Source organism: Dipodomys ordii, unplaced genomic scaffold (assembly GCF_000151885.1).
Source record: "Dipodomys ordii isolate 6190 unplaced genomic scaffold, Dord_2.0 Scaffold20, whole genome shotgun sequence".
In the NCBI taxonomy this organism is placed as follows: Eukaryota; Metazoa; Chordata; class Mammalia; order Rodentia; family Heteromyidae; genus Dipodomys; species Dipodomys ordii.
The window spans coordinates 21,741,944-21,769,605 of NW_012267236.1; the positions used below are offsets into that span (position 1 = coordinate 21,741,944).

Here is a 27,662-nt window from a genome sequence, read left to right on the forward strand (position 1 = left end):
TTTTGTCGGTCGTGGGGCTTGAACTCTGGGCCTGGGCGTTGTCCCTCAGCTCTTCAACTCAAGGAGAGCGCTCTACCACTTGAGCTACAGCGCCACTTCCCAGTTTCTAATTTTAATGTAGATAATTTATCATTTATTTTCTGCTATGGTTAGTGCTTTTGTGTCCTGTTTAAGACATCTTTCCCCACTATAAAGGCCAAGTCTTTTATTATTATGCTTTTCACATTTTGATCTTAATCTTCCTGGACTAGAGTTTGTGTATGGTGTGAGTTAGGGGTCAATATTTTTTTCATGGTATCTTTCTGATTTGCCCAGCAAGTGGAAGTGAGGCTGGCTGTGGCTCCAGTCTCACTGGGCCAGCTCTTGGCAGTCACTGCTAAATGCAGCCTTTGCTGTAGTGATGTTGGGAGCCATTCTTTACCAGATGAAGGAAGTTTCCTTTACTTCTTGTTAGCTACATTTTTTCAATTTTATTTTACATCAGAAGTTGTTCATTTTCATCAGTTGATTTTTAAATCATTTATTAAACTGACTATTATGTTTTCATTTTTTTTAATTCACTTATTTTAAATTGACAAACTACATTCAAGATGTGACATATCCTTTTTTGGAATAAACCTTACTTGGTCCTGGAGTAAAGGGAACCAACATAGAATTACTAGCATTTTAGCCTGTCGATCAGTAAACTCTTAAATAATTTGATGACTTGCTAAGAAAGAGCTCATTAACATTTGTTTACAAAAGCGTATCTGTAGCTGTGTATTTGTAATTCCACATAAAACGTACTGATGGCTTTGTAGAGCTCCATCTGGACTGAGTGCATTTTTGATACATGTGTCCCTGTGGATACATGGCTTCTGCATATCTCATAAATGGTCTCTTGCTTGGGAATATGTGTAAGCACTAAGCAGACAGCCTGCTTGTGTGGAGATGGCTGTAGGGATTTCAGCCTAGTGCAAATGACCTGAGGCACCTGAAGATCCCAGCAGGGCTAATTTTTAATGTGTGGTTGCCTTGACATTTTCACTTTGACCTTGATTAACTCATCAGCTTCTAGGCAAAAACTATGATGGCTTTACAGTGTAGAACTAGACAGTCACCTCACTGTGTTAACACTTCTGTGATACGAGGGATTGAACTTGGGGCAAGTATTCTGCCATTCACCCAGTCTCCAGCCTTGTTGGTTCTAAATTCTACAATATTAAAAACTCGTATTTTTACTTTTCTGTCTTCGTCTAAACTGTTTTTTTATTCAAGATGTCTTAAAAGATACTAAGCTTAAATATTGTCTGTTTCACAAATATACTATATTTAAGGTGTTACTATAAAAAACCCTCCTTGTTTTGATGAATTTTGATTTAATAGTGCATACAAATTCATATTAGAGTTTGTTCATCGGGTGAAGAGAAGAACTGGTCCTAACCCCATGAAGAACACATGTAAATTATTGGTGGTAGCAGATCATCGCTTTTATAAATACATGGGCAGAGGGGAAGAGAGCACCACTACCAATTACTTAGTAAGTATTTGAGATTGCATAAGGTAACTGGACAAATAATTTATGTAGGTGGGTAAATTCCATTAGAAGAAGGCGTTGGTAATTTGAAACTTAATGAAACCAGTTCTGTCCCACATGTTCTGTCATTTCTCTTCAAATAACTGCGGAATGTTCTCTCAGGTTCTGTTAGTATATGGAAACCATAGGTTCAATTTTCAAAATCTATTTATACTTTTATTATTTATTTTGATGATATGGGGGTTGAACTCACCACTGGAGCCACACCTCTTGGTATTTTTTTGGGGGGGGTCTGGTCGTGGGGCCTGAACTCTGGGCCTGGGCACTGTCCCTCAATTCTTCAGCTCAAGGCTAGCATTCTACCAGTTGAGCCACAGCGCCACTTCCGGCTTTTTTCTTTTTTGCTTATGTGGTGCTGAGAAATCAAACCTAGGGCCTCAGGCATGCAAAGCAAGTGCTCTACCACTGAGCCACCTTCCCAGCCCCACCTCTTGGTATTTTTAAGATAGTGTCTTGCTCACTGCCAGGCGCTAACCTCAGCCTAAGATCTTCCCACCTATGCTTCTCATATAGCTGGGGTTAAAGAATACACCACTACTGCCAGCTTGCTTGTTGAGAAGAGGATCTTCTTAGCATTTTGCTAGGGCTGTCCTGTAACCATTATTCTTTTTTTTTCTTTTTGTCTGTCTTGGGAGCTTGAACTCTGGGCCTGGCACTGTTACTCAGTGCTGTAGCTCAAGGCTAGTGCTACTAATTGAGCTATAGCGCCACTTCTGGTTTTCTGGTGGTTTATTGGAGGTAAGAGTCTCAGGGACTTTTCCTGCCTGGGCTGGCTTCAAACTGTGATCCTCAGATCTCAGCCTCCTTTGTAGCTAGGATTACAGGCGTGAGCCACCAGTTCCTGGCTTCCTTTTTTTTTTTTTTTTTTCTTTTGTGGAACTTGAACTCAGTATCTGATGCTTTTGCCCATTGGCTAGTACTCTACCAATTGAGGCATCCTCAAACCCCACCATGTAATCCTTCTTATTTCTACCTTCCAAGTAGCTGAGATCACTGTGCCTGGCTCTATTCAGAATCTTTTCTACGATTATTATTTTTGGCAGTACTGAGACTTGATTGAACTCAGCACAGTACCACTGAGCTGATCTCCAGCTCTGCTTTTTGCTGTGGTTATTCTTAGGGTAGCAGATGCTCACCTGAGTGATGTGCAGTTCCTGTCCTTGTGAGAACTGCAGAAGAGGTGCATGCCACCACATCTAGCTTCCTGACTGTGCTGGCCTAGCACAGCCATTCTCCCAGTCAGCACGGGATGATAGGCGCACTCCACTGTGCGCAGCTATGGGTTAAGAAAGGTGTCCCATGAGCTTTTATGCTCAGGATGGCCTTAAGCCACGGTCCTCACAGTCTTGGCCTCCTAAGTAGCTAGGATTGCATGAGTAAGCTGCTAGCACTGGCTAAGCTAGTAATTTCTACAGCTCTGTTGTGTGAACCTGTGCATGTATGCACATTCCATGGCAAAGTTAAAGAGCTAATCACAGTCTGTAACTTTATGAAACAGGTGAGATACGAAGGCAAGCCTGGAGCATTGAGAACACTGGGTATTTTCCTGGTGTTGCCGGGTCAAGCCCCGGGTCCCAGGCATGCTGGGCGCACACTTTTTCACTGCTCTATCCCTAAGCCAGCACTGGAGCTTTAAGCATCAACTATTACAGTATTTTTTAATGTCAAAGCAGTAACTTTTCATCGACATTTTTGTTAGTATGACCTCATTCGTCATGATAAACTTGGCCTTGAAGAAAATGTTGCCATTGAGTGGACAGACAATGCGGCTATCCATGAACCAGCAGCCAGTGCAGTCGCGTCCCTTCTCATGCTTTCCACTGTACCCTTCTGTTGCCCCTCTGTCCTCTCCTCCATGTCAAGTGAGAGAATTTGCTAGCAGCACAGTGGGGGAGGCAGGGTCGTCTTGTACTTTATTCCTGAAAGTGCCCCTCCTTAATCTGGGCTCCAGTCTTGTATTTTTGTGTAGGTTATGCCATGAGCGTGAGTATAACGAGAGGTCTACTTTTAAAAGTTGTATTTCTAATTACTTGCAAGCAAAACCATTCCAGGATTTATCAGACCTTTGTCATCACCATCCTGGAGCAAACTTTGTCACCTCAGGTTTTGAACAGAGCCTTGCTCTCCTTGAGGCAAAGCCAGGCACTAGCATTTTTAATTCCTCTCGAGTCATCTTGTAATTGTACTGTCCCTCCAGGTCCAGCTTCCAGGACCTAGACCAGGAGGAGGAGGAAGGGTGCAGTGTACCTCATCCCTCAGTCCCCGTTAATAGTTCAGTGTGCACTTGGGGTGGGACAGCAGTGGTCACCACGCCCTGTTACTTGTTCCAGGACACACTGAGGAGGTGAAGGCACCCTACTTGGAAGGGGATAGGTTTTGATATAAATTGACTTGCTTTTCCATAGTTCATTGTGAAGTAGTTTCTAAAAAGCTTGATACTTGATATTTTGGTTCTATATATATCTGATTACCTAAAATTTGGAGTCATTTGCACCATTATTTTATTCCGATAAAGCACTGTAAGTCTGAGACCAGAATAACTTCTTTGGTAGAGCCATCAGTGATAAAGATTAACATCCTAGTGGTACTTTTTCTAATTAGTTCAGACTTTGGCACTGACCTTTTCCAATGGATTTTTGTGTTACATTGTGAAGAGTGATAAGGGTTTCCTAATGTCTTTTTCTTTTATTCGTACAGATAGAACTAATTGACAGAGTTGATGACATATATCGGAACACTTCGTGGGATAATGCGGGTTTTAAAGGTTATGGAATACAGATAGAGCAGGTATTTATCAATAGACATGGCTTCATATATTACTTGATGAGGTGAAGTAAACATTTTTATTAATTTAAAGCCCAAAACCCTTTTCCCCATTAGTTATAACTGTTCTCAGGTTCTCACTGATTTTTAATCCTTTCTGGTAAGTTGCCCAGTGTTCTTGATAACACTCAATTCTAGAGTATTAAGTTTTCTGTCCTGGGGCCTGTTGAGGGAGAAGGCTCTTTGTACCATTTTATTCCCACTCTGCTCAGTTTTTGGGTCCTTTATCTCCTAGGATGATGTATTATTGAATTAGGAAATTTACTGAAATACTGCATGGATATTTTTGTGTATAGAACAGTAGATCTCTTAACACCTCCTTCTAGTTCCCTTTGAGCTGTTAGTAGAAGCCTCTAATGCTTTCTTAATTACGTCTCCTTGTAAAAGTTGTTCCAGATTGCTCAGTGTAGTTTAAGAGACTTATGAAATGGAATATTGCCTTGGCTAAATCGACATTTTGATGTATTAGTTATGTGAATAATTTTATACGTTCTATAGCATAGAATTCAAAGATTAAGTGATCTCTGCAATCATGTACCATATTTAAATTTTGATAGTGTTTGTATAAAACAATTATTTTTCCCTCTTCCATTCTCTTCTACCATTTTGCATTTTCATTTTATTTTATGTTATTTTTTGGTGCTGGTCCTGGGGTTTGAACTCGGGGCATAGGCCCTGTCCCTGAACTTTTGCTCAAGGCTAGTGCTCTACCACTTTGAGCCATAGCTCCGCTTCTGGTTTGTAGGTGGTTAATTGGAGATAAAAGTCCCATGGTTATTGCTGCTGGAGCTGGCTTAGAATCGTGATCCTCAGATCTCAACCTCCTGAGTAGCTAGGATTACAGGTGTAAACCCCTGGCACCCAGCTGCATTTTCTTTTTAAAGTTATTATTTGAATAGGGGTAACATATTAATGATAGAAGACAGTAGGTCAGTATGGATCTTCTTGGAGGTATGATATGTATACCCAGCACACACAAGTAGAAATCTATATTTGATGCACTGGGATATGTGTACTCTTTTTCACGTTGCATTTTTATTCCTCAGCAGATTGCACATGTACAAAGCAACTGCAGCTGTTTCAGAGCAGCTTCATCATGTTCAAGTTTTCAAGGACTAGTAGTAAATACAGTAAGACCATGATAATGTAGAAATCAGACATATCAACTTCCTTAGCCCATAACGGGTGGAAGACTTGGTTTAGATGTGTAGTCATGGTGAGCTTTTAGAATCAACCCCGTTCACCCACCACCAATACTGCAGAGCATCCCCTGTCCCCCCAAATCAGAGAACTTACCTCCTGTGGCACAAACAGGAAGCCAAATTGCCAGAAACAGGTCAGCATGGCCTCCTTCCTTTCCCCAACTCACCAGTGGGAAACGTTTGTTCCTTTCTTTCCTTCTTAGCAAGTTTAATATAAATTGGTTTGCAGTGTATATGCAAGGAGAAGCTCTAGTTCTGTACAATCCCTTACTCAAGCCACACAGAGTGCTGTGCATCGTAGTCTATTTCTAAATTATTGACTGTACTGGTAGTATTTTAGGCTTATTATCCAAAGTCTCACTTTTTAAAAATAAATGTAGAGGATATGAAATTTAGCACATTGATAGCTTTATAAATAATTCATGGACACATTGTCTATAACATGGTTTTCAGTTAAAATTTGAATATGAGAGCTGAGCAATTGATTGGATTTTGCTTCTAAAACATTTTTTCTAGAATATAGACTTGTTTTTGATACAGCATCTTTCTGTTTATTCCATGTTGAATTGAAACTTGCACTTTTCTCAGCTAAAATAATATACTCAGAGTCAGGTGACTTTGTTTTAGGTGTTCTAAGTGTGTTATCTCTTTAAGTATAGATTCGCATTCTCAAGTCTCCACAAGAGGTAAAACCTGGTGAAAAGCACTACAATATGGCCAAAAGTTACCCACAAGAAGATAAGGATGCTTGGGACGTAAAGATGTTACTAGAGGTAGGTCTTGGCATCCTGGATTTGGTGTTCCTGATTACCCTTTGTGGATTATGTACACTGCACTAATGGGGAACATACTAGAAAAGATGATGGAAAACCTGGAGCAGTCCACCCTGTGTGTCTAGCAGTGACCCATCCCCTGTAGCTGGGCAGACATCAGCTGGCAAAACAAGTTGTGAAAAAACAAATGCTACTAAGCAGTCCTTAACTTTTGTACTTGATAAAGTAGGTAGAGTCCATGCTGAAGGTAACATATTACCTAGTATGGAGATTTTTATAGGTCTGTCCTCATCCCTCACTGTCTTGTAACAGGTTTCTCTAAAGCTCATTGATGGATCTTTTAGGCAATAGTCAGATAGGCCATGGACTAATGTATTAGATGATAGAAATACAAGCTGGAGATCTGAAAGTTCTTTTTTTTTTTCTTGGTTTGTGGGGCTTGAACTCTGGGCTTGGGCGCTGTCCCTTAGCTCTTCAGCTCAAGGCGAGTGCACTACTGCTTGAGCCACAGCACCACTTCCGGTTTTCTGGTGGTTTATTGGAGATTAGAGTCTCATGGACTTTTTTGTCCGGGCTGGCCTTGAACTGCGATCCTCATCTCAGCATCCTGAGTAGCTAGGATTATAGGTGTGAGCCACCAATGCCCGGCTGATCTGTAAGTTCTCTAAGCAATTTAACGTTCTTGTTTTCATTCTGGTAATAAATTTAAAAGTAGTTTACCTTACCCATCCTGTGTGATGTGAAATCTTGCCACAGAATTCCAGTGTCTTGAGTTGGTGTGTACTGTTGGTTTGCTGTAAAGTGACCTACAATGCAGTGACAGCATCTGTCTTTAAATCCACGGAGCACACAGTGCACTCTGGTCATTCCTTTAAAACTTTTTTTTTTTTTAACTCCCAAGACTTTTTTTTTTTTTATTTTAGAGTCTCAGGACTGTTAAGGTAGAAGTTTTCTTTTTCTTTGTTCTTTTTTTTAAAATGTGTTAACTTGTTTTGAAATAAGGAAAAAAACTTTCATAAATCCAGTGTTGATTTAAGTGGTTGAAATTTTTTATTTTAGTAACATGAAAATAAATATTTGTTTTTTTCTGTCTGCCTGGTATTAGAAAATTTAGAAATATTAGAAAATATACTCCCTGTTCAAATCGACAGAAACAAAGCAGTCGCTGCAAACCAGTCGAAGATCCATCTGGGTATGCTTCAGTCCCCTGGTAGAGTTGGGGTGCCTGGGGCCTGCGTGTAGGTCTTTTCCACAGAGAAGCAGGGAGTTAGTTCTGAAAGGCCCCCACTCTCGCCCTACCCTCCCAAACCACAGTGTCTGCTTCCTGCCTGCACCAAGTGTGTGAAGCAAACATGGTGCACACTGCTGCATGGTTGCAGCAGACCCGGTGCTGTTCTGGAATAGTCCGTTGAAACACCTTTTAGTCTTATATACTTGTTGATCTATTTTTTTTTAAAGCAATTCAGCTTTGATATAGCTGAGGAAGCTTCTAAGGTCTGCCTAGCACATCTTTTCACATACCAGGATTTTGATATGGGAACGCTTGGATTGGCTTATGTTGGCTCTCCCAAAGCAAACAGTCATGGAGGCGTTTGTCCCAAAGGTAAGTCCCTTTTGTGTGACCATGATGTTCTGTGGGAAGATGATGGGGCTTTCTGCAGTTCTGTGTTTAATAGCATGTTTTGTTTCCTTTCTGCCTGTAGCTTATTATAGCCCAGTTGGGAGGAAAAATATCTATCTGAATAGTGGTTTAACCAGCACAAAGAATTATGGTAAAACCATCCTCACAAAGGTATGTTGATATATAATATATATGGAGTTATTATATTTTTATAAAAGTATCATTGACAATGTATACTGTTTTGATTTCTCCCTAAGAAATCACATGTTTCTGTGAGAAATATGAGAAGTAAAATGTAGAGCAGAAAATAGCACTTCCTTTCTGGACCGGTCAGTATTGTGCTCTTAGCACCTCTTCCTGGAGTCCTCGTGCAGCTGTCCAGGGTTGCTTGTCTTTCCCGCAGCGCAGTTGTCACTCTAAGGTGCCCTGCATGTGCTCATTTCTTGGTCCTGTGATTTTCCTCCTTTTTAATGAATAGCAAATAGTCTTAGGAAATGCAGATTCTTGAGATTTTGCATATCTGAAACTGACTTTATTTTTGTTTGTTTGAACTCAGAGCCTTTCACTCTTACTCAGCTTTTTGGTCATGATTGACATTTTACCACTTCAGCCACACCTCCAGTTCCAGTTTTTGTTGGCTAATTGGAAAGAAGAGTCTTAGAGATTTATCTGCCAGGGCTGACTCTGACTGTTGATCCTCAGATCTCAGTCTCTTGAAAGCTAGGATTGTAGGTGTGAGCCACCAGCGTGCAGTTGTTTGTTTTGAGATAAGATCTCACTGTAGGGCCCAGGTTGGCCTAAAGCCTGCTCTGTTGCCCAGGCTAGCCTTGGAACGCTCATCGTCCTGCCTCCCTCTGCCTCCTACATGCTGGAATTACAGCAGTATGTCTCCGTGTCTATCTTGTTTATTCTTAAACTTACTTCATAATTTCAGTGTCTTCTGGTATTCATGTTGTTAGAAGAATCTACAGTCTTCAACTTTGTATGTGACTTAGTTTTTTTCTTTAGAAGATTTGTAGAACTTATTTTTGTGCAGCTATATCTGTTCAGAATATGTTGGGCTATGCTGAACAGAAAATCCAATAAACAATCACATAAATGAGGGGTTCATTTCAGTCAAGTAGAAGCTCAGAGATCACCCTCTCCGGGTGCCTCGGAGATGCTCTTAGAAGTCCTGGGCCTCTGTCCTCATGATTGTCACCTCCCAGTCACAACATGCTTCTCCTTTGAGTTGAATAAAGGAGAAAGAAGGGATCATAACTGGTCTAGTCTGTCCCCTTTAAACACTTTCCTGCAGCTCCATTCAGTGGCTTCTGCTTGTCTCTGGACAGAAGCGGGACACGTGATATCTGTAGCACCAGGACACTCCCAGAGTGGGAATGTGGCTATTTTAACGGAACATGTTGGTGCTCAGAGCACAGTTGGGGCTTGTTAAGTTAGGAAGGTGAAGAGAGTAGATATTGGTAAGCAATATTGGTATCTAATACCCTGATGTACTAACTTTAAGGTTATGATTGCTATATGTCCCCACGCCTCACTGTCCTGGGTAAGTGGACCTGGACTCTAGAGACTTGTGTTTTTTTGTGCCAAAAAAAATTGTTTGTAATTTTCTTTTTGAGACCTGGTCTTGCTATAAATTTCACATAGACTGGCCTTCAATGGTAAATCCTTGTCCCTCAGCCTTCCTAATGCTGAGATAATGGACATATGCCTCCGTACCTGGCTTAAAATAGCTTGTGTTATTTTATAATAAGTTGTCTTTTTTGTTCTTCTTTCTCTTGCTGTGTTGCTCAGACTGGCCTCAGATTCCTGGGCTCACGTGCGACTTTTGTCTCAGCCTTCTGAGCAGCTGGGCCTACAGGTAGGGCCCAACTGTCTTTTTCTGGTCTGTTTGTTTCTTATTTAAAAACAGATATTTGACCATTGAGAGTGATCACCTGTGTTTTCCTGAGTTTTTTTTTCCTCCTATTTTCCATTTATTTGTCTTTTGGTTCTGGTTTTCTGGATGATGTCTTGAACTTCATTTCCATTTTTAATCCCTTCTGACATTTTTTTGGTTTCAATAGTCCATTTGTTCTCTTACCCCACCGCCTTTTTTTTTTTGAGAGCATCTTATTAAGTAGCTCAGACTAGCCAACTTGCTTATCTTCCTCCCTTAGCCAGAGTATAGGGATTATCGAAATATACTACAACTTGTACCATTTCTCCCTACTTTTTTTTTTAACTTCGTATTCTTCCATCATTGTAGAATTTTATTTTACCTCTCTAACAAATGAACTTTTTTCATGTCCCAAAGTTTTGTTTATATCCGTTGTCTCCTCTCTTGTTCTTTATCCTTGGTGGGTAATATACTTGTTATTCCTATGTGATTATTAGTGGGATTTCATGAAAAAATAAACGTAAAAGCATTGTGCATTTTTGTGCTGGTAGTTTCCCCTTCATTTGTTTCTTTTAATACTTTTTTATTGTAAAAATACTGTACAGAGGGGCTACAGTTACATGAGCAAAGTAATGAGTACCCTTCATTCAGTTATACTCTTAATTTGGGTATTGGGGGAAGAATTGAGAGAAAAATAAATCATGGGAGGTTGGAGCATTCATTATAGAAATGGGTAGTGTTTAGTTTTAGTGTGTGTTTGCACGCGTGTGTATGTGTGTATGTACGTGTCTGTGTGTGTCAGTCCTGGGGTTTAAACTTGAGAGCTGAGCACTGTCCCTGAGCTAAGTTATTTTTTGTTAAGACTAGTGTTCTACCACTTTAAGCCACAGCTCCACTTCTCGTTTTTTGAGTGGTTGATGAGATAAGAATTTCACTGGGACTTTTCTGCCTGGACTGGCTTTCAACTGTGATTCTCAGATCTCAGCCTCCTGAGTAGCAAGAATTACAGGTGTGGGCCACCGGCATTCTACCACTTGAGCCACCACTCCACTTCTAGCTTTTTGGTACTTCATTGGGGGATAAGAGTCTCATAGAGTTTTCTGCCTGGTTTGGCTTCACACTTTGATCTCCGTGCCTGGCTCAATTTTAGTTGTGTGTGTGTGTGTGTGAGAGAGATTGTGCGCTCACATGCACGCGTGCACACATACATACACATGCACGTGTGCTGTAAGTCCTTCCAGCTTCCTGAGCCTTCTGAAAAGTTGGTTACATACCAAACACCTTCCCCACCATGAACCAAGAAGCATATGAACTTGCAATGAAAATGTTATTAGGACTAGAAAGAACAGGACAGAAAGGACAAGAACATGGACTCCTTTTTTGGGGGGTAATGGGGATTGAATTCAGGGCTCATACTTGCTGGGTAAGTGTTTACCACTAGAACCACACTACCAGTTCGGATTGGCCTATTCTGAACTATTAAAATGTAAAGTCAGACAGGCCGTAGCTTGGAGAAAATATTTGCCGAAAGACATAGCTGATGAAGGCCTACTATCTAAATTATGTTAAGAACTCTTAAATCTCAATAAGAAAATAAAGAACCCAATTTAGATATAAAGAATTGGAGAAGATGCACAGATAGCAAATCCATATACACACAGTGCAGTACTCACCAGCGCATGTCATAAGAGAGTTGTAAACTAAGACAGCAGTGACATTGTGTTGCAAGTCTGTTAAAATGGCTGAAAGCCCAAGTACTGACTGGGCGTCCCTTGCTGCAGGGGTGTGCAGCACTAGCAGCTCTGACCCAGTGCCGTGGGGATGCAGCATGGCGCGGCTGCTTTTCTGGAAGACAGTCAGGCTCACATATGACCTTGCAATCATAATCCCTGGTGTTCCCTCAAATACGTTGAACACTGACGGCCACACAAAGCCTGCACAGATAATGATGATAGCGGCTTAATTCACATGTACCAAAACTTGGAAACAGCCTTGTCCTTGTTTAGATGAGTGGGTAAACTGGCACATCCCAACTTGTAGAAACAAAAAGAAAAAAAGGGAAAGATTTGGAGAATCTGTGTGTTTATTTTGGTGGTACTGGGAGGTAGGCCCAGGAATGCAAGCACCCCTCCACTGAGCTACAACCCCAAGCCCCACAGGATTTTTAAAGCAGTGAAAACACTAGCAGAGGATATAGCCATGCAGGCTGGCACAGTGGCATATCCCTGCAGACTCAGCTCCTCAGGAGGTTGAGGCAGAAAGATCTGTTTCTAGGGAGTTTGAAGACAGCCCAGGCAGCATACCAAGATCCTATGTAAAAAAACCAAACAAAAACAAAAACACACCAAAAACTGAAAGATGGAAGAGAAAAAACAAGTGGAGGTATGACTGGTAGCCCACCAGCTTTGAGCTCTTGAGTTCAAGCTCCACTGCTGGCAGAAAAACAACAATAACATACAAAATGACCCTAATATAAACTATGGACCAGTGTTTAATAAGCAATGTAACATGAGTGAAGAGAAAGCCCTTACTCAATTTTTAGGCACCTTTTAACTTCTGAAATTATTTTTCTTATTCTTTTACCCTTTAGGGGTGACAACATCTTTATGGTTTCATTTCACATCATATTTTCTCAGCATTCCAGAATTTTATAACAGTGTTTTGGAATTTTAAAGATATTTTTAGTATTTTTAGCAGGTCCACTAATGAATTCCTCCATGATTCAGTTAGAAATTACTTCATATCATACCTTCAGGGTTTGAGAATCTTCTTTTTTTTGTCGGTTGTGGGGCCTGAACTCTGGGTCTGGGCACTGTCCCTCAGCTCTTCAGCTCAAGGTTAGCCCTCTACCACTTGAACCACAGCACCACTTCCGGATTTTTCTGCTTATGTGGTACTGAGGAATCGAACCCAGGGCCTCATGCATGCAAGGCAAGCACTCTACCACTGAGCCCCCTTCCCAGCCCAAGAATCTTCTCGTATAGTGAAAAATACTAATCTTTCTGGTTCTGCAGAGTGATATTTCCCAAATCAGGATACATGAGAAGAAACTTAGATTTACTTGCTAAGTTCATTACTATAGGTAGAGAGAAATCTTCTGCTGAGCCAACTTTTAAATACAGCTTACAACCAGGTCCTAGTAAACCAGATCCTCTGTATTATTGACATTGTCATAAGACACGAGACTGAGAAGCATTGTGGTTTTATTGCTTACTTGTCTTTGATTTTTGTTGTTGTTTTGCCTTTTTGTCCCCTTCTGTTGAGAGCCTGTAGGGAGGTGCATGTGGTCTATCTGTGCCAGCATGCAGCTGGACAAGCCAGTGTTGGGTCATATTGACTGTCAGCATCTTACAAGTTTTAGTTCCTTAAATTAGCCTAAGTTAATCCTTGTAAAGATACAATTCACGTTTAAATAGAATTCTATTCATTCTGTTTAATTTCTATAATGGATTGAAAAAAAATCATAGTACAAATTTTCTTCTTTTGATGGTCTATTAAAGGGCTTTATTGAAAGCAGCATGGATCCAGTGGTAATTCAGTGTTTTCTTTGATCCTTAAGGAAGCCGACCTGGTTACAACACATGAATTGGGACATAATTTTGGTGCAGAACATGACCCAGACGGTCTGGCAGAATGTGCACCCAGTGAGGACCAGGGAGGGAAATACGTCATGTATCCCATAGCTGTGAGTGGCGACCATGAAAACAACAAGGTAAGCATGTTTTCCAGCTTTCTGTGTGGAGGCTGCAGTGTCAGCAGAATGGGAACACAGGATGGCAATCCATTCCTATAGCCAAGTGTTAATGGCTCATGCCATTTTTTTTTTTTTTTAAATCCTAGCTGCTCAGAAGGCTGAAACCTGAGGATTGTGGTTTGGAGCCAGCCCAGGCAGGAAAGTCCATGAGACTCTTACCTCCAATAAACTACTCAGAAAAAGCCAGGAGTGTAGAGTGCTAGCCTTGAGCAAAACAAAGCTCAGGAACAGTGATCAGGCCGAGTTCAAGCCCCAGGACTGGCAAAAAACAACAGTAACAATAACAAAGTGTCTTGACACTGGATTTCAGAAAAAGCATGGCCCATGAGAGCAGTTAAGACTGTCATTTGGACATTTATCAAGGTTATTACGTTGGGTGTACATCTGGGCTCTAAGAAATTACCGGGAGTAATAACTTTGGTTGGAATCCAGGTCCCAGGATATGGGTCACTTAGCTTTATGTAAAAAATGGGCATGGACTCTGATGGGCAGGGTGATAAGTGCGTCCACGCATGCCCAGTTTCGTGCAGTGGGCTGTGCACATGTGGGGGGGATTGGGTAGCCTCAAACTGAGTGAGGGCTTGGGGTTAAGGGGCCAAAAGTGATTCATTGTGGGATGGAGCCTGTGTTCCCTGGGCGTGTGGCTGGGTAAGGGCTTTGCTCTGCTGGGATTGATCCCTGCTACCTGATTTGCCCAAGGTTGTTTGTTATGGTATTGAGAACTGAACTCAGGGCCTCTACTTGCTAGATGAGCACTCTTCAGTCTCTGAGCTAAATGCAGTCAGTCTCTGGCCCCAATAATGCCATCAGCTTTTTATTAGCCTCCTTTTGGTGGTACTATTTGTTGATTTTGGATAGGTTTGAAGGTTAGAGGTGTTTCTCTGGGGCAGATCCTGTCTTACCAGTGGCCCTGGTAGTCACGAGAGTTGTTCAGCTTGTTGCCCAGCAGCCAGGGACTGCTAGGAACCCTGTGCTATCTGCTTGCCTCACCTTGCTTCCTGTGGAATCGGATGATGTCAGCACTTTGCAGACTCCCCCTCAAGGGAGCAGGCCTGCTGCTTCCTATAGGATTCTCCCATGGCCTTGTAAGTGCCCTGGCAGAGTGTTTTCTTTCTGGAGATTCTGGAAGTTAATTTATTTTTTTTGAACACATCCTATTTCATACATTTTCTTAATGTTTGGTTTTCCCAAGCAGTATTCCGTTTGTATGAAAGATATCTTCTAATCTTATGTTTTAGATGAATTCTTTAATAAAACCATTAACACTAAAAAGGATACAGGACAGAAATGAGGCACTTCCTTTCTTGACAGCTCTGCCCTCACCAGATGGACTAACTGGAAGAGGGATGTAGTCTATAAAAAGGGGATGACACTAGAGAAAAAAAACAGAGCTGGGCGCCGGTAGCTCACACCTGTTAGCCTAGCTAATAGGAGGCTGAGATGTGAGGATCAAGATTCAAAACTAGCCACAAAAATCCATGAGATTCACCCAGCAAAAAAGCTGAACTGGAGGTAGGCTTAAGTAGTAGAGTAGCTGCCAGCATGAATGTGAGGCCCTGAGTTCAAGTCCCATCACTGGTGTGTACGCATGCTCATGCACACACATGCGCACACACATGTAAGGAAGGGAGGAAGGGAACAAGGAAGGAAGGAGAGGACGCAGAGCTGAGTGCAGTGATACAGACCTGTTGTCCTAGCTGCATGCGAAGCAGAAATGGGTAGATTGTGAGCAGTGCAGAGCAGTATTGACAGAAAGCAAGACTGTTAGAAAAGTAGCCAGAATGAAAATGAGTTGAGGTATGGCATAAGTGGTAGGAGACCTTTCTTGCAAACATGCAAAAAAAGCCCTGAGTTCAAACCCCATACTGCCTTTAAAAAACCAAAAAAAAAAAAACACGTAATTGTTCTTGGAATAGAAGCACAACCACCCCATGGAAATGGATTTTCACTGTGTTGCTCTCTTGTGGCTTTTTTTCTCTCAAGATGTTTTCCAACTGTAGTAAACAGTCCATCTATAAGACCATTGAAAGTAAGGCCCAGGAGTGCTTTCAGGAACGCAGCAACAAGGTGTGTGGGAACTCCAGAGTGGACGAAGGGGAGGAGTGTGACCCCGGCATCATGCACCTGAACAATGACACGTGCTGCAACAGCGACTGCACCCTGAAGCCCGGCGTGCAGTGCAGGTGAGCCGGGCCCGCGGGGAGGGCATTGGATCTTCCCATAAAGCATGTGCTTTACATAAAACTTCAGAGAATTTTCCTTGAAGCTGGGTGTCTGTCATCCTAATGACTCAGGAAACTGAGAGTCATGGCTTGAAGCTACCCTAGCAGACAGATCTGAAATTATTTTTTTAAAAAATACATATATTTTATTGCAAAGATGCTGTGCAGAGGGGTTACGGTTGCACGAGTCAGGTAATGAGGGCATTTCCTATCGAGCATTGTTACTCCCTCCTTTGTTTTTCTCCTGCCATCCCTGCCCTCCTCACCTCCTCAGATCTGAGAAATTCTGACCTCCAGTTAACCAGCAAAAAACCACAAGTGGAGGCATGGCTCAAATGGTGGAGCTCCAGTTGTGAGTGAAAAAAAAACGAGTACAAGGCCCAAAGTTCAAGACCTGGTACTTGTACACACACACACCCATACCTATCCTTGAGCTGGGCGCTGGTGGCTCAAGGTGGTAATCTCAGCTACTTGGGAGGATATAGGTTCAAGGCCAGCCTAGGCAGAGAAGTTCACCAAGAGAGGACTCCTCCTCAACCACGTAGTTGGGGTCCATGGCATACACCTCTCCAGCTACATGGGAGACCCATCAGGGGATCAGGGATCTAGGCCAGCTTGGGCAGAAAAATATGTGAGACTCCATCTCAACAGAAGAAACCATGGGAATAATGGTGGCGTCCTGTCATCCACTTATAGCAGGAAGTGGAAAATGGGATTGCAGTCCACGCATGTGGCTAGGCAGGCAGCAAGATGCTGTTCTATCAACAGTGCAACACGCAGACCAGAAGTGTCACTCAGTGTTGCCCTGAGTTCAAGCCCCAGTACTGACAAACAAAAACAACAACAGGACATATGCAAGGGCATATTGTATGATGTAGCCGTTCTACAACTCAACTTTTATTTTCATTTTTGCAATGCTGGCCTTGGAGCTCCGGCCCTCACAGTTGGCAGGCACTTGGAGCTCCGGCCCTCACAGTTGGCAGGCACATGTGTTGTGGTTCCTTGCGCCATGCTGCTGGCCCCCTGTATCTTCTAAGAACAAATGTATGTATAAGCCAGACAACAAGGCTGTGCAGGGCTGCATCCTTTCATAGAAAGTACGAGGAGCAATCAGAATGACAGCCAGCTGTATCTATATGTAAATAGTGTGCAGTTTTGTTTAAATGAAATCTAGAGAAGGGGGTCCCAAACTAGGAGGTCCATGTTTCCCGTTTTATGTGCTGATGTACTGTGCTTGGCTTAGGAGCGCTTTGAGTCCCTGGGGATCCCAGGACCCGTGATGTGGAGGGTGTGGTCTCAAGTCCTGATGGATGCCTGCAGGCTGCCTCATCTCTGCCATTGATTGCGTGGCCAGCCTTGTCTTTTAATTAATGCGTTAAAATAATGAAAACCAAGCACGCAGGTGCTGTGGAGGTCAGCCTGTGTACTCTTCCCTTCCTGAGAGCCTGGCACGGACTCCACCTTTCCCACACTGGGGGACAGACAGTGTGTGCTGCCCCTGGAGGTCTGGACGTGCAGGAGGCGTGACTCAGCCACGTGTGTTCTCCAGATGTTCAGGGCACAGAAATCCATCTCTATATACTGTTTGATGTAGGGCTGTCCTGGGTCTTGAACTGTCCCCGTCTGTTCTTCAACAGTGACAGGAACAGTCCTTGCTGTAAAAATTGTCATTTTGAGACCGCGCAGAAGAAGTGCCAGGAGGCCATTAATGCTACCTGCAAAGGCGTGTCATTCTGCACAGGTGTGTGAAGTGTTACACTGCGCAGCGTGTGCTGTGTCATTCTGCACAGGTGTTCTGTCATAATGCATGAGTCTCATGTCATATTCCATGTCTGTTTCGTGTCCTGCACACTGTGTGTGTTTCATGTCATTCCACACACGCATGTATGTTTTGAGTCACACTACATGTGTGCGTGTGTTTCTTGCTTCTCCTGGGATCCTGTGGCTCAAGTGTGAAGTGGGGTGGTGTGTGTGTGTGTGTGTGTGTGTGTGTGTGTGTTCCCTTGGGATGAAAGCGGCGGCCGCGGTGTGCCAGGTGCTGCTTCCTCACTGGCTGTGCCCACAGGGAACAGCAGCGAGTGCCCCCCGCCAGGGAATGCGGAAGACGACACGGTGTGCCTGGACCTGGGCCGGTGCAAGGACGGGAAGTGCATCCCCTTCTGCGAGCGGGAGCGGCAACTGGAGTCCTGCGCGTGCAACGGTGAGCAGGCGGCGGCAGGAAGGGAGGCGGCGCTGCCGCGTGGGGCCGCGCCGGAGGGTGGGAAGGTGGCGAGGCCTGCACCCTTGCCCGGCTCCCCCTCCACTAGGCACAAAAGCATGTCCTGCCCTGCCGCAGAATAAGTAGACAGCAGACGCAGGCGGTGCCCAGTGCCCAGGAAACGTCGGGCGCAGCATTGCTTCTTGAATTGTTGATTTTTTTTTCTTGAGCATCATCTGAAGCCTCCCGAGCCCGCTGAAGAACATCTAAGTTACACTTGGGGTCACCTGTGGGCATCCTGCTGTGCCACAGGGCTCATGTGGTGCCCTGTGTTACCTTCTCCAGCTGCTGAGGGGGCGCAGCCGGGCGCAGGCGAGGGCGGGGGAGCGGTGCGTGCGGGCCTGGCCTCGGCAGAGCGGGGTCCTTCACAAGAGCCTGGCGCAGGCCTGCGGCAGAGTGCTAGCGCCCTCACAGCGCCTTCCATCTCTCGGGGTTCCCACGGCTAAAGACTGTGGGCCCGGGCTGTGAGAGGCGAGCATGGCAGTGGTTGCTTTTCTATTGGGCGATGCTGGTGCCGCGAGGCACGCCCGCCTCTCGCCGCCGTGTTGTGAACAAGGCAGTGAGCGCGGGTGTCTGTCTTTCAGAGACCGACAACTCGTGCAAGGTGTGCTGCAGGGATCTCTCCGGCCGGTGTGCGCCCTACGTGGACGCTGAGCAGAAGAACTTGTTTTTGAGGAAAGGAAAGCCCTGCACAGTGGGCTTCTGCGACATGAATGTGAGTGTTGGTCCGTTGTGTAACCTGGCATGCCACCTGCTTCCCTGGCTGGCGTGCATGGGCGCCTGGCGCTGGTGGGTCGGGCGGTCCTGCTCCCGTCACACCCGTGTGCAGCTTCCAGTCCTCCTAGCTCCACCGGTAATCTAGGCAAGCACAGTTAGGACCCACTGCCACAAGTCATCTGACTCGGGCCTTCCGCTGCTGAGCTCAGAGTCCTCAGCCTCCAGAGCCGGAGCTGCGCTGGCCTCAGTCCATTTGGCTGTTTCCTCCCATGTGAACCTCCTGATGCCCTTGGAAGTCCCCTGGATGAGTTTAACAGTGGGTCAGAGAGATGAGCGTGCATTGGAGTTCCGATTGCTTTCCATCTGTAACACCAAGGACTTGTTTAAATGTCCGGTCTGACGACCTGTTCCCTCCCCTGGGGTGTGGGGGTGAAGGGGGAGAAGCAGATGCACTGGTTGGTTCTATCACGAATGGAATAGCTTGTTGTTAGCGGCTGGTTTTCTTGAGTCTTGGTCTAATAATTTTCACTGAATTCATGTATAAAATGAACTAAGCATAGGCCAGACGTGGCGTGCACAGCTGGGGTTCCAGTCCTGGGAGGCTTCAGTTAAGAAGATCCAGAGCTTAAGCCTGGTCTGAGATACAGAAGAGATCCTGCCCGCAGAAGACAAAGGACTTGAGCAGCAGCAGTGACTTGTGTGTGTAATTCTGGCCACTGCAGAGGGTGAGACCTGGAAGAAAGGTCAGGTTTGAAAGTAGCTGCGGCAGGAAAGTCTCCAAGACTTGACTTCTAAAACAACCAGCCAAAACTAGGGCTGTGAGTGTGGCTCAAGTTGTAGACCACTTGCCTAGGGAGCAGAGTCCTAAGTTCAAACCTTAGTACTACCAAAATAAAAACAAGTTTAATGATGAGATGCCGCAGACCAGGTTCTGTCGGGACGACGGAGGATACCTAGGGGAGGAACCTGGAATAGGATGGGGAGATGGCAAACAGACAACTCACACACATTAGGAGTGGATGCTGAGTGCTGAGCGCTGAGTGCGATTTAATGCAGAGAATAGCAAACTTTTATAACAAAAGTCTCCATAAGAAAGGGCAAAAGGTTACACAATCTTGCTGCAAGGCTTCGTTCTTGGATGGTCACCAGCTGGTCGCCTGAAAGGGCAAAAGTTTACACAATCTTGCTGCAGGGCTTCATTCTTGGGTGGTCAACAGCTGGTCGCCTGAAAGGCACTTGTTTCCGGCTTATCTCTAAGAAATATAATGGGTCTCGACGTTTGTCACCATTTAACCATTATCTTATTTTTATAGAGGCCTTAATTGTCCCATAGGATTTTTCCTTCCTGTTCCTTCTTTAATAATAAGCACCAAGGAGACTTAGATCTAGCAAGTCTCTTAGTAAATGAGAGAGTAGTAGGAAGTTCTTTCTCCTAAGTAGTTATCTCAGCAATTGCCATACATTCTTTCTGTTCTAGCCGCGCCTACAGCTTTTTGTAAATCTCTTACAAACAATTCCTTCTGCTGAAGTGACTTCGTGAAACCCCCAATACTTTTATATTTGCTTATGGCTTGTCTACTAGCCTCCATAAGAGGGGTTTCAGGGTAGCACTTAACTCCGGTGAGTTAGTCATATTTTTAAGACACTCATCAGATATTGGAGTCGTCAACACTCTTCATAAAGAGCTTTGTATAGGGAAACGTTGACAATGAGCAAGTACAAAGAGCAGTAGAAACAGTAAAAGATTAATAGGCACTCTTATATAGAGGAAAAGAAAGGCAGAAACACATCTTTCCCAGGGGCTTGCCAGCCTTTTCCCAGGAGTAGGCCTCTTAGAAGCCCTATTCTCCGAGGTAGACTTCGGTGAAGTCCCAAAACTTGGAGATAGGTTTCTGTAAAGCCCCATTCTCTGAGGTAGACTTCGGTGAAGTCCCAAAACTCAGAGATAGGTCTCTGAAGCCCCTATCATGGTCTGATAGATGGTTTCCCATGCTAAGCAGACTCCACTGGGGTCAGCGTGGCAATGAGAGTCTTGAACAGTGCATACACTTGCTGTGCTCTTTACACTGAAGTCACACGCTGTGTCAAAGATGGCCCCCTAGGTGATTTCAGTTAAGCCCTTGGCAGGCCATTTTACTTAATCACATTGCTTCCAAATTACCATTGTTAGGAATCATGATTTATGTTTTCTCTTCATAGGGCAAATGTGAGAAACGAGTACAGGATGTAATTGAGCGGTTTTGGGATTTCATTGACCAACTGAGCATCAATACTTTTGGTAAGGGATTTCTCTGGATTGTTTACTTAGAACTGAGCCAGCTTTTACAATGACACTAGAAAACTAGCTTCAGAATTTGTGCTCTAATCCTTCAGGATAAAATAGAAACACTGGGCCAAACACAGTAGCGCATGCCTGTAATACTAGGTACTCTGGAGGCAGAGACAGAGGCATTGCAGTTAGAGGCTAACCATGGGAAAAGTTAATGAGACCGTATCTTAAAAACAACCTGCTAGCTGCTCAGGAGGCCGAGGTAGGATGACTGCAGTATGCCCAACCAGGAAGACATACCCTAAAAACTAAAAGCAAAAAGATGTGTATGTGGTTTCGGTGGTAAACTGCATGCCTAACAAGTACCCAGTACCTAAAAGAACACGAAAATGGAAATGGCCGCCATTGTGTTGTGCAACCACTTTGTTGCCCAGGACAGAAGACTCGGCACAGGCTCTGTCTGTGGAGCTTGAGTGTGTGAACGTGCCAAGGGCATATGTAGTGAAAATGGGCAGGCTTCAATCCTGCACACTGTAAATCTAATCTTATTTGCTCCAAGAATTACATACGTGCAAGCGGACCTCAGGCTCTGCGGAAGCCAGGGGGTGCGTGAATCACGTTCTCAGGAGGCCTGAACTTAGGTTTGTGTTACAAAAATATCCATATAACAAAACCATTGTCTTTTAAAAGTTTGATTTCTTATTAGTACTGGATATTAAATCAGGATCGTGTGTGTGTGTGTGTGTGCTAGGCAAGCTAACACTTGATCTGCAGCTCCCTTGTTTGCAGTTTATTTTTGAAATAGGGTCTCGTTAACTTTGCAGTTGAACTTGAGTTCCTCCTGCCTCTGTGATTACAAGCGTGAGCCACCATGCCCAGCTAAAGACAGTGAAGCTCTGTCCTCCGGGCCTGCTGGTGCAGAGGCTGTTTCTCCAGGGCTGTGGGGAGCTGAGCACCGCAGCCCCAGCTGGCTCAGGACGCTCACTGTCTGCATTTCTTCACAGGGAAGTTTCTAGCAGACAACATCGTTGGGTCTGTTCTGGTTTTCTCCTTGATATTTTGGATTCCTTTCAGCATTCTCGTCCACTGTGTGGTAAGTCACCGATACGTAAGTAATGTTTTATTGAAAATTTGAGCAACTTCAACCCAACCAGGTAGTGTTTGAATAAGATTGTGACATTTTTGGTGTCATCCTCAGAGCTTGCCTTCTAGAAAGCATAGTGAATGGTCTTCAAACAAACAAGATGAGTTACTTTTTTGTGGGGATGGCTTACTCTCAAGTAACTTACTAGTCTTCGCTTGCGTGACTGGACCTGTTGGGAGCCTGTGACGGGGAAAGTTTGAAACGAGCACTTGCAGCTTGGGAGAGTGCACGTCACGTGGGGGTGGTTCCCAGATGCAGGGGATGCAGGGGGTGCGTGACTCTGCCACAGGGCTCGGCCCTCCCCAGCGGGGCTGTGCGGGCGCCCTTCTGCTCGCGCCCAGCCTCCTGCTCGTGCTCGCGCTCCTGCTCGCACCGGCCTCCTGCTCGCGCTCCGCCGTCACAGCGCAAAGCTCGCCGTGCCTCGTCTGGGCTCCAGGCATGTTAGAGATCTTGAGCCTCTCAGACCTCCTTCCACATTGACCCCGAGCGTCTGTGAGCTGAGTCAGAAGGAGTTGCACGGGAGTCCAGATCTTTCTCTGATCCTTTCAGTGCCCTCCCCGCCCGCCCCTCCTGCTGGCAGAGCACTGAGCAGCGAGCAGTTCCTTGGGCTGGAGCTGACCTGGAGCTCAGACCCTAGCGCTGCCTGCGGGTTGGTTGCTGCTGACTTGAGCCTGTTTTGTTCACAGTGGGAGCTGGGTGGCCGCGTGCTGGCGGGCTGCTGGCCGGCTCGCGGCCAGTGCCCCGTGTGCCGCACAGGGGGTGCTCATGGCCTGGATTCTTGGCTCTGCCTTGCTCCCCTCAGCTGCTGCAGGCAGGCGGGAGGGTCCCACGACCGCCTCACAGGGTGGTCGCTCAGCCTCCTGCACCAAGAGCAGGAGGACAAGGTCTAGCTCCTTCAACCGAGCTCCGTGTCTGGAAATGGGCTGAGCAGTGCGAAGGCGCCTTGGCCCTCGTGGCCCGTGCCCATCACGTCACACACTCGCCGTCCTCGCCTCTGCCCTGCCCACATGGCCACCGAGCTCTGAAATCCCCCGCTTGCGGTGTGCGCCAAGAATAACCATAAAACCACAGTGAGCCTGCCAGCCTTCGTTAGCTCCGGCGGTGGCCCAAGGTGAGCACTGAGCAGCCGCCGAGCTTTTCCATGCAGTCATCTCCTCCTCTTCTTTTCTTTCTAGGATAAGAAACTGGATAAGCAGTATGAATCCTTGTCTCTCTTCCACCCCAGTGTAAGTTTACCACATGAACCACGTCTCCTGTTGGGTTTGGTCCTGTTAAGCAAAGGCCTTCATTGGGCCTCTTAGCAAGAGCTGTGGGCCTCCTGGCTAGTGGAGGCCGCGTGGATCCTGGGTGGAGGACGACCTTGGCAAGGCCATGGCAGCTCACCTGTGTCGATGGGAGGGGCAAGCTGCCCCCCCCCCCCCAAGCTAGGAACAGATTGGTTTTACTCATCTCTGGTCCCAGATCTTGCTAGATAGATCTGAGTTCCTCATGTCACGAAGGTGACTGCTGGGCTTGCGTGAGCCTCTCCGTGGCTCATGGCTTAGCCGGAGCGGTCCCAAGGCACAGGCTCTGAGTGGCAAGGCTGGGCACGGGTTCCTCTGACCTCTCTTCATCTCTCCATCCTCTCCAGAACGTGGAGATGCTCAGCAGCATGGACTCGGCATCTGTCCGCATTGTCAAGCCCTTCCCCGCGCCCCAGACTCCCGGTCGCCTGCAGCCAGCCATGCTACCGCCCGCACCTGCAGCTCCCCGGCTGGACCACCAGAGGATGGACACCATCCAGGAGGACCCCAGCACGGACTCGCACGTGGACGAGGACGGCTTTGAGAAGGACCCCTTCCCCAACAGCAGCACTGCCGCCAAGTCCTTCGAGGACCTCACCGGCCACCCAGTCACCCGGAGCGAGAAGGCTGCGTCCTTCAAGCTGCAGCGGCAGAGCCGCGTGGATAGCAAGGAGACGGAGTGCTAGTGGAGCCAGCCCGGCGCACGCATGGCGTGTTGGTGCAGGTTCCGGGGTCATGGCCTGCACTGGTGACCTGCGAGGAGCGAGGACGTGACCCAGCGGGTGGCCTGCGCTGGGCAGGTGCCTCCTCCCAGAGGCCAGTCTTCTTCTTGGAAGAGGTAAGGTGAAGCGGAGCATTTTGAGGCTTCCAGGTTTAGTATTTGATTTTTAACATATCCTTTGACCTCTGGTGCAAAAACAGAATATACAGCTGGATTAGGTTCTGAGTATTTCATGTAAACTGGCTTTTTAAAATTGATGAAGTACTGATTTGAGAGGTGATCAGTTTTGTTGTTTTTTTTAATACACTGTAACAATTCCCTGACTGACAAAAGCATTTGCCAATTATTGTGTGAGGACAACTGGAATACAGATTTACTTATTTATTTCTGTCAAGTAGAAGCAAGGGAGATAGTTATGTACTATCTAAATTGTTACCTTGTTGCTAGATATTACAAAGCTTTTTCTAAGAACTATAATTTTAAGCTAGAACTCAGACACTCTATTTGGAGGTCTTTAACAGCTGTAACAGCTAGTTACATTTACACTTGCTCTGTCAATTGTTCAGGTCCCCAATTTGCTGGGTGCGTTTTGTTGTTTTATAAAATTTATGTATTTCTAATAGTTTGCCATGCTCTTAAAAAGTACACTATCCACAAAAATCGAACATACTTCAGCCAAACCTGATCTGAAAGAACACAGCTGTCTGTCTGCGACCGTGAGTGGGGAAGAGTCGGTGGAGGGGATGGAGAGTATGGCTGTCTGTCTGTCTAGGCGGTATGTGTTCTCAGACGGTTGGACAGGCTGAAGTATGCTGTGTACCGGCCTGGAAGCACCCCGGAGCCCCTCCAGACTCAGTGTCATTCACTGACTTCTGCTCTATATTCTGGATGCTTTGTTTTCAAAGGGTAAAAACTCTCATGCTGATTTCTAGAAAAGTTTAGTTAAAAGCATTTCCCCTAAGAACTGAAATGTGCTCACCAGACAGCACATCTTAACCAAGGTGACTTTTACACTTTGAGGGAAGTTAACCAAACCTGTGCCTTTCTCCTCTAAGGATGTTTGTTACAGATCCTCGTTACACTAATACTTGAACTTGTACCTCATGGTATTTGCCATTCTTAAGTAGTTACAACCGTCTCATCTTCTAGTTATACTTGCAGAGTTTGATACAAGGTGAATGGGTGTGTGGTGCATGTATGAGTGAAGCATTTCTTACCCGAATGTAAGAAAACCCTTTTTTATAAAATTGTGACTTTTTAAAAAAGAAAATGGTCTTTACCTTTTTTGCCATGCACAAGATTACCCAGCTGCTCAGGGTATATATTCTGTAGCTGCGGGATTGCTGATACCTGCATCAATCAATAAATGAGTATCAAAACTTAATGGATCAAATAGTGCTTCTCTGAAATGAAAAACTCCTAAAGACTTTATTATTAGTGTTGGGAGCAAACGTTAGTGGCTTTGGTCCAGGGCGTAAGCGCAGGTTTGGAGGCTGTGGAACCTGGCCCATCAGTCCTGGCTCCCTGGGATTCACGCGTGGTCCCCGCCTCCCAACAGACTCAGTTCAGGCTCAGTTTCTGACACCTCCTTCCAATATGGCAGCAGCAAAGGCAGATGAGACACCCTCTTCTCTATCAGAGGCCACAGATGCAAAAACAGAAACTCGTTCCCCTTGGGTGACAGGTGTAGTCCATCGGACAAGTAGGCGGAGAAGTCCTGCCGGAGAGAGAGGTTGCTTGTGTTAGAGGTGCACAGCGCCCAGGGCAGGCTGCCGGCTGCAGCTCCTGGGATATTCAGTAGCATCCCTGTGCCTCTGGGCAGGAGCTTCAGGAAGCTGTGTACGCTGGGGCAGCAGGCTGGGTCATGTGACATGGCTACCAGCTACAGAGACTTGGCTGAAGACCCTCGTATGTCACTCACTGTCCAATGAAACTCAGCCAAGACTGTGAGTAAGGATGGCTGGACTCCCACCGCCCTCTTAATTCTATGTGTGTTTTCAGGCTTTCAAATAATTCAGCTAGAAATATGAATCTTGCTGGTGGCTCACACCTGTCATCCTAGCTACTCTGGAGGCTGAGAGCTGAAGATTATGGTTCAAAGCCAGCCCAGGCCAAAAAACCCCCAAAAGCCCAAGTGACTTACCTCTGATTAACCAATGAAAAGCCGGAAGTGGAGCTGTGACTTCAGCTAAAAAGCTAAGGGAGAGCATAAGGGCCCAAGTTCATGTCCCACCTCTGGCCCTGAAAAAAAGTGCTTACGTGAAGCTCTGAATTTTATTCTGTATTACATTTTATTTTTTTTTGTCATGGGTTTGAACTCGGCCTGAGCGCTGTCCCTCAGCTCTTCAGCTCAAGACGAGCGCTCTACTACTTAGCCACAGCGCCACTTCCAGTTTTCTGGTGGTTAATTGGAGATAAGAGTCTCACAGACTTTCCTGCCTGGGCTGGCTTTGAACTGTGATGCTCAGGTCTCAGCCTTCTGAGTAGTGTAGCTTGGATGACAGGCGTGAGCTGCCAATGAGCTTTACATTTGCCTCCTCTTACATAAAGAATCTGGCCATCCACTTGCTCTGCTCACTCCTCGCTGAGCAGCAGCTCAAGGAGCCCTCTCCCTTCCTGTGCTCAGCCTCCGAGCCCGCCTGGCAGGGGCCTGCTGCGGTCTCGCTAGCAGAGTGCTTCCAAGCAAGCTGAGCACTTGGCTCTGCCGGCCCCCGTGCCCTGCGTTATAACGCGAGAGGACAGGGCAGGCGCCTACCTGGTTGTCCTTTTGCATCAATGTCCACAGGTCCAGGACCTCAGTGCCACAGTCACGGGCCACTTGTAAACACGCACGGGCATATTCACCAACAGCAGAGTTCAGGCGATTTAACTTGTAACCTGTTGGGGAGAGTGTGCTGACCTGTCTAGGGTCCACTAGCGCCGACCCCGCGTGGAATGTAGGGAATAGTACCAAGGGCTCCACGTCGCTGGCGTGTGATGGGAAAGGTGTTCTTCAGCAGAGCTGGGGGCACGGGCCGGGAGGGTGCGGGTGGCTGGGGTGAGGCCTGGCAAGGAGGGGCGCGCCTGCCACACCAGCCTCGGCCCCATCCCAGGTGCCAGGACGGAGCCCTAGTGCCCGGGCACACGACGCTAGGCAACGCCAGGCACGTGCACTGCGGAAGGAAGGAAGGAAGGACGGGCCTGGGCAATGAAGTCAGGGAGGCGCTGGCTGCAGGGCCGGGGAGAGGGCAGCTGGGAGGGGGGGAATCCACGTGCATGGGGGCTGGGCGCCAAGGGCGGAGCAGCGGGTGGAGTCGCACCGCCCCGGGCGCTCCACACCCCCCTGCGGCCCCTGCCCGCGGCCCTTTGGTCCTCTGGTATCTGACCACCGGCCAGCAGCGCGCGCCGCCTCGCCCTGCGCATGTGCGCTGCCCTCCCAGGC

The 27,662-nt window shown here is 46.1% G+C and overlaps 2 protein-coding genes across 2 annotated transcripts in view; one reads left to right on the forward strand and one right to left on the reverse strand.

Annotated features, from left to right (window-relative positions):
- Positions 1-25,634, forward strand: part of Adam17 (ADAM metallopeptidase domain 17) — a 56,471-nt gene extending 30,837 nt beyond the window's left edge. Inside the window, exons 6-19 of the mRNA XM_013013665.1 lie at positions 1,386-1,519; positions 4,274-4,363; positions 6,261-6,374; positions 7,833-7,977; positions 8,078-8,166; positions 13,434-13,586; positions 15,612-15,811; positions 17,488-17,591; positions 17,916-18,050; positions 18,692-18,822; positions 21,024-21,102; positions 22,098-22,186; positions 23,413-23,463; positions 23,868-25,634. Coding sequence (XP_012869119.1) covers positions 1,386-1,519; positions 4,274-4,363; positions 6,261-6,374; positions 7,833-7,977; positions 8,078-8,166; positions 13,434-13,586; positions 15,612-15,811; positions 17,488-17,591; positions 17,916-18,050; positions 18,692-18,822; positions 21,024-21,102; positions 22,098-22,186; positions 23,413-23,463; positions 23,868-24,206 — 1,853 coding nt within the window. The 3' untranslated portion in view covers positions 24,207-25,634. The remainder of the gene's footprint in view (positions 1-1,385; positions 1,520-4,273; positions 4,364-6,260; positions 6,375-7,832; positions 7,978-8,077; positions 8,167-13,433; positions 13,587-15,611; positions 15,812-17,487; positions 17,592-17,915; positions 18,051-18,691; positions 18,823-21,023; positions 21,103-22,097; positions 22,187-23,412; positions 23,464-23,867) is intronic.
- A 105-nt stretch (positions 25,635-25,739) lies between these two features.
- Positions 25,740-27,643, reverse strand: Iah1 (isoamyl acetate-hydrolyzing esterase 1 homolog (S. cerevisiae)). Its single transcript, XM_013013564.1, has 3 exons — positions 27,558-27,643; positions 26,997-27,231; positions 25,740-25,958 (listed from the first exon to the last, which is right to left on the reverse strand). The coding sequence occupies exons 1-3, from the start codon at positions 27,641-27,643 to the stop codon at positions 25,773-25,775; spliced, it is 507 nt and encodes a 168-aa protein (XP_012869018.1). The 3' UTR covers positions 25,740-25,772.
- Between the last annotated feature and the right edge of the window lie 19 nt (positions 27,644-27,662).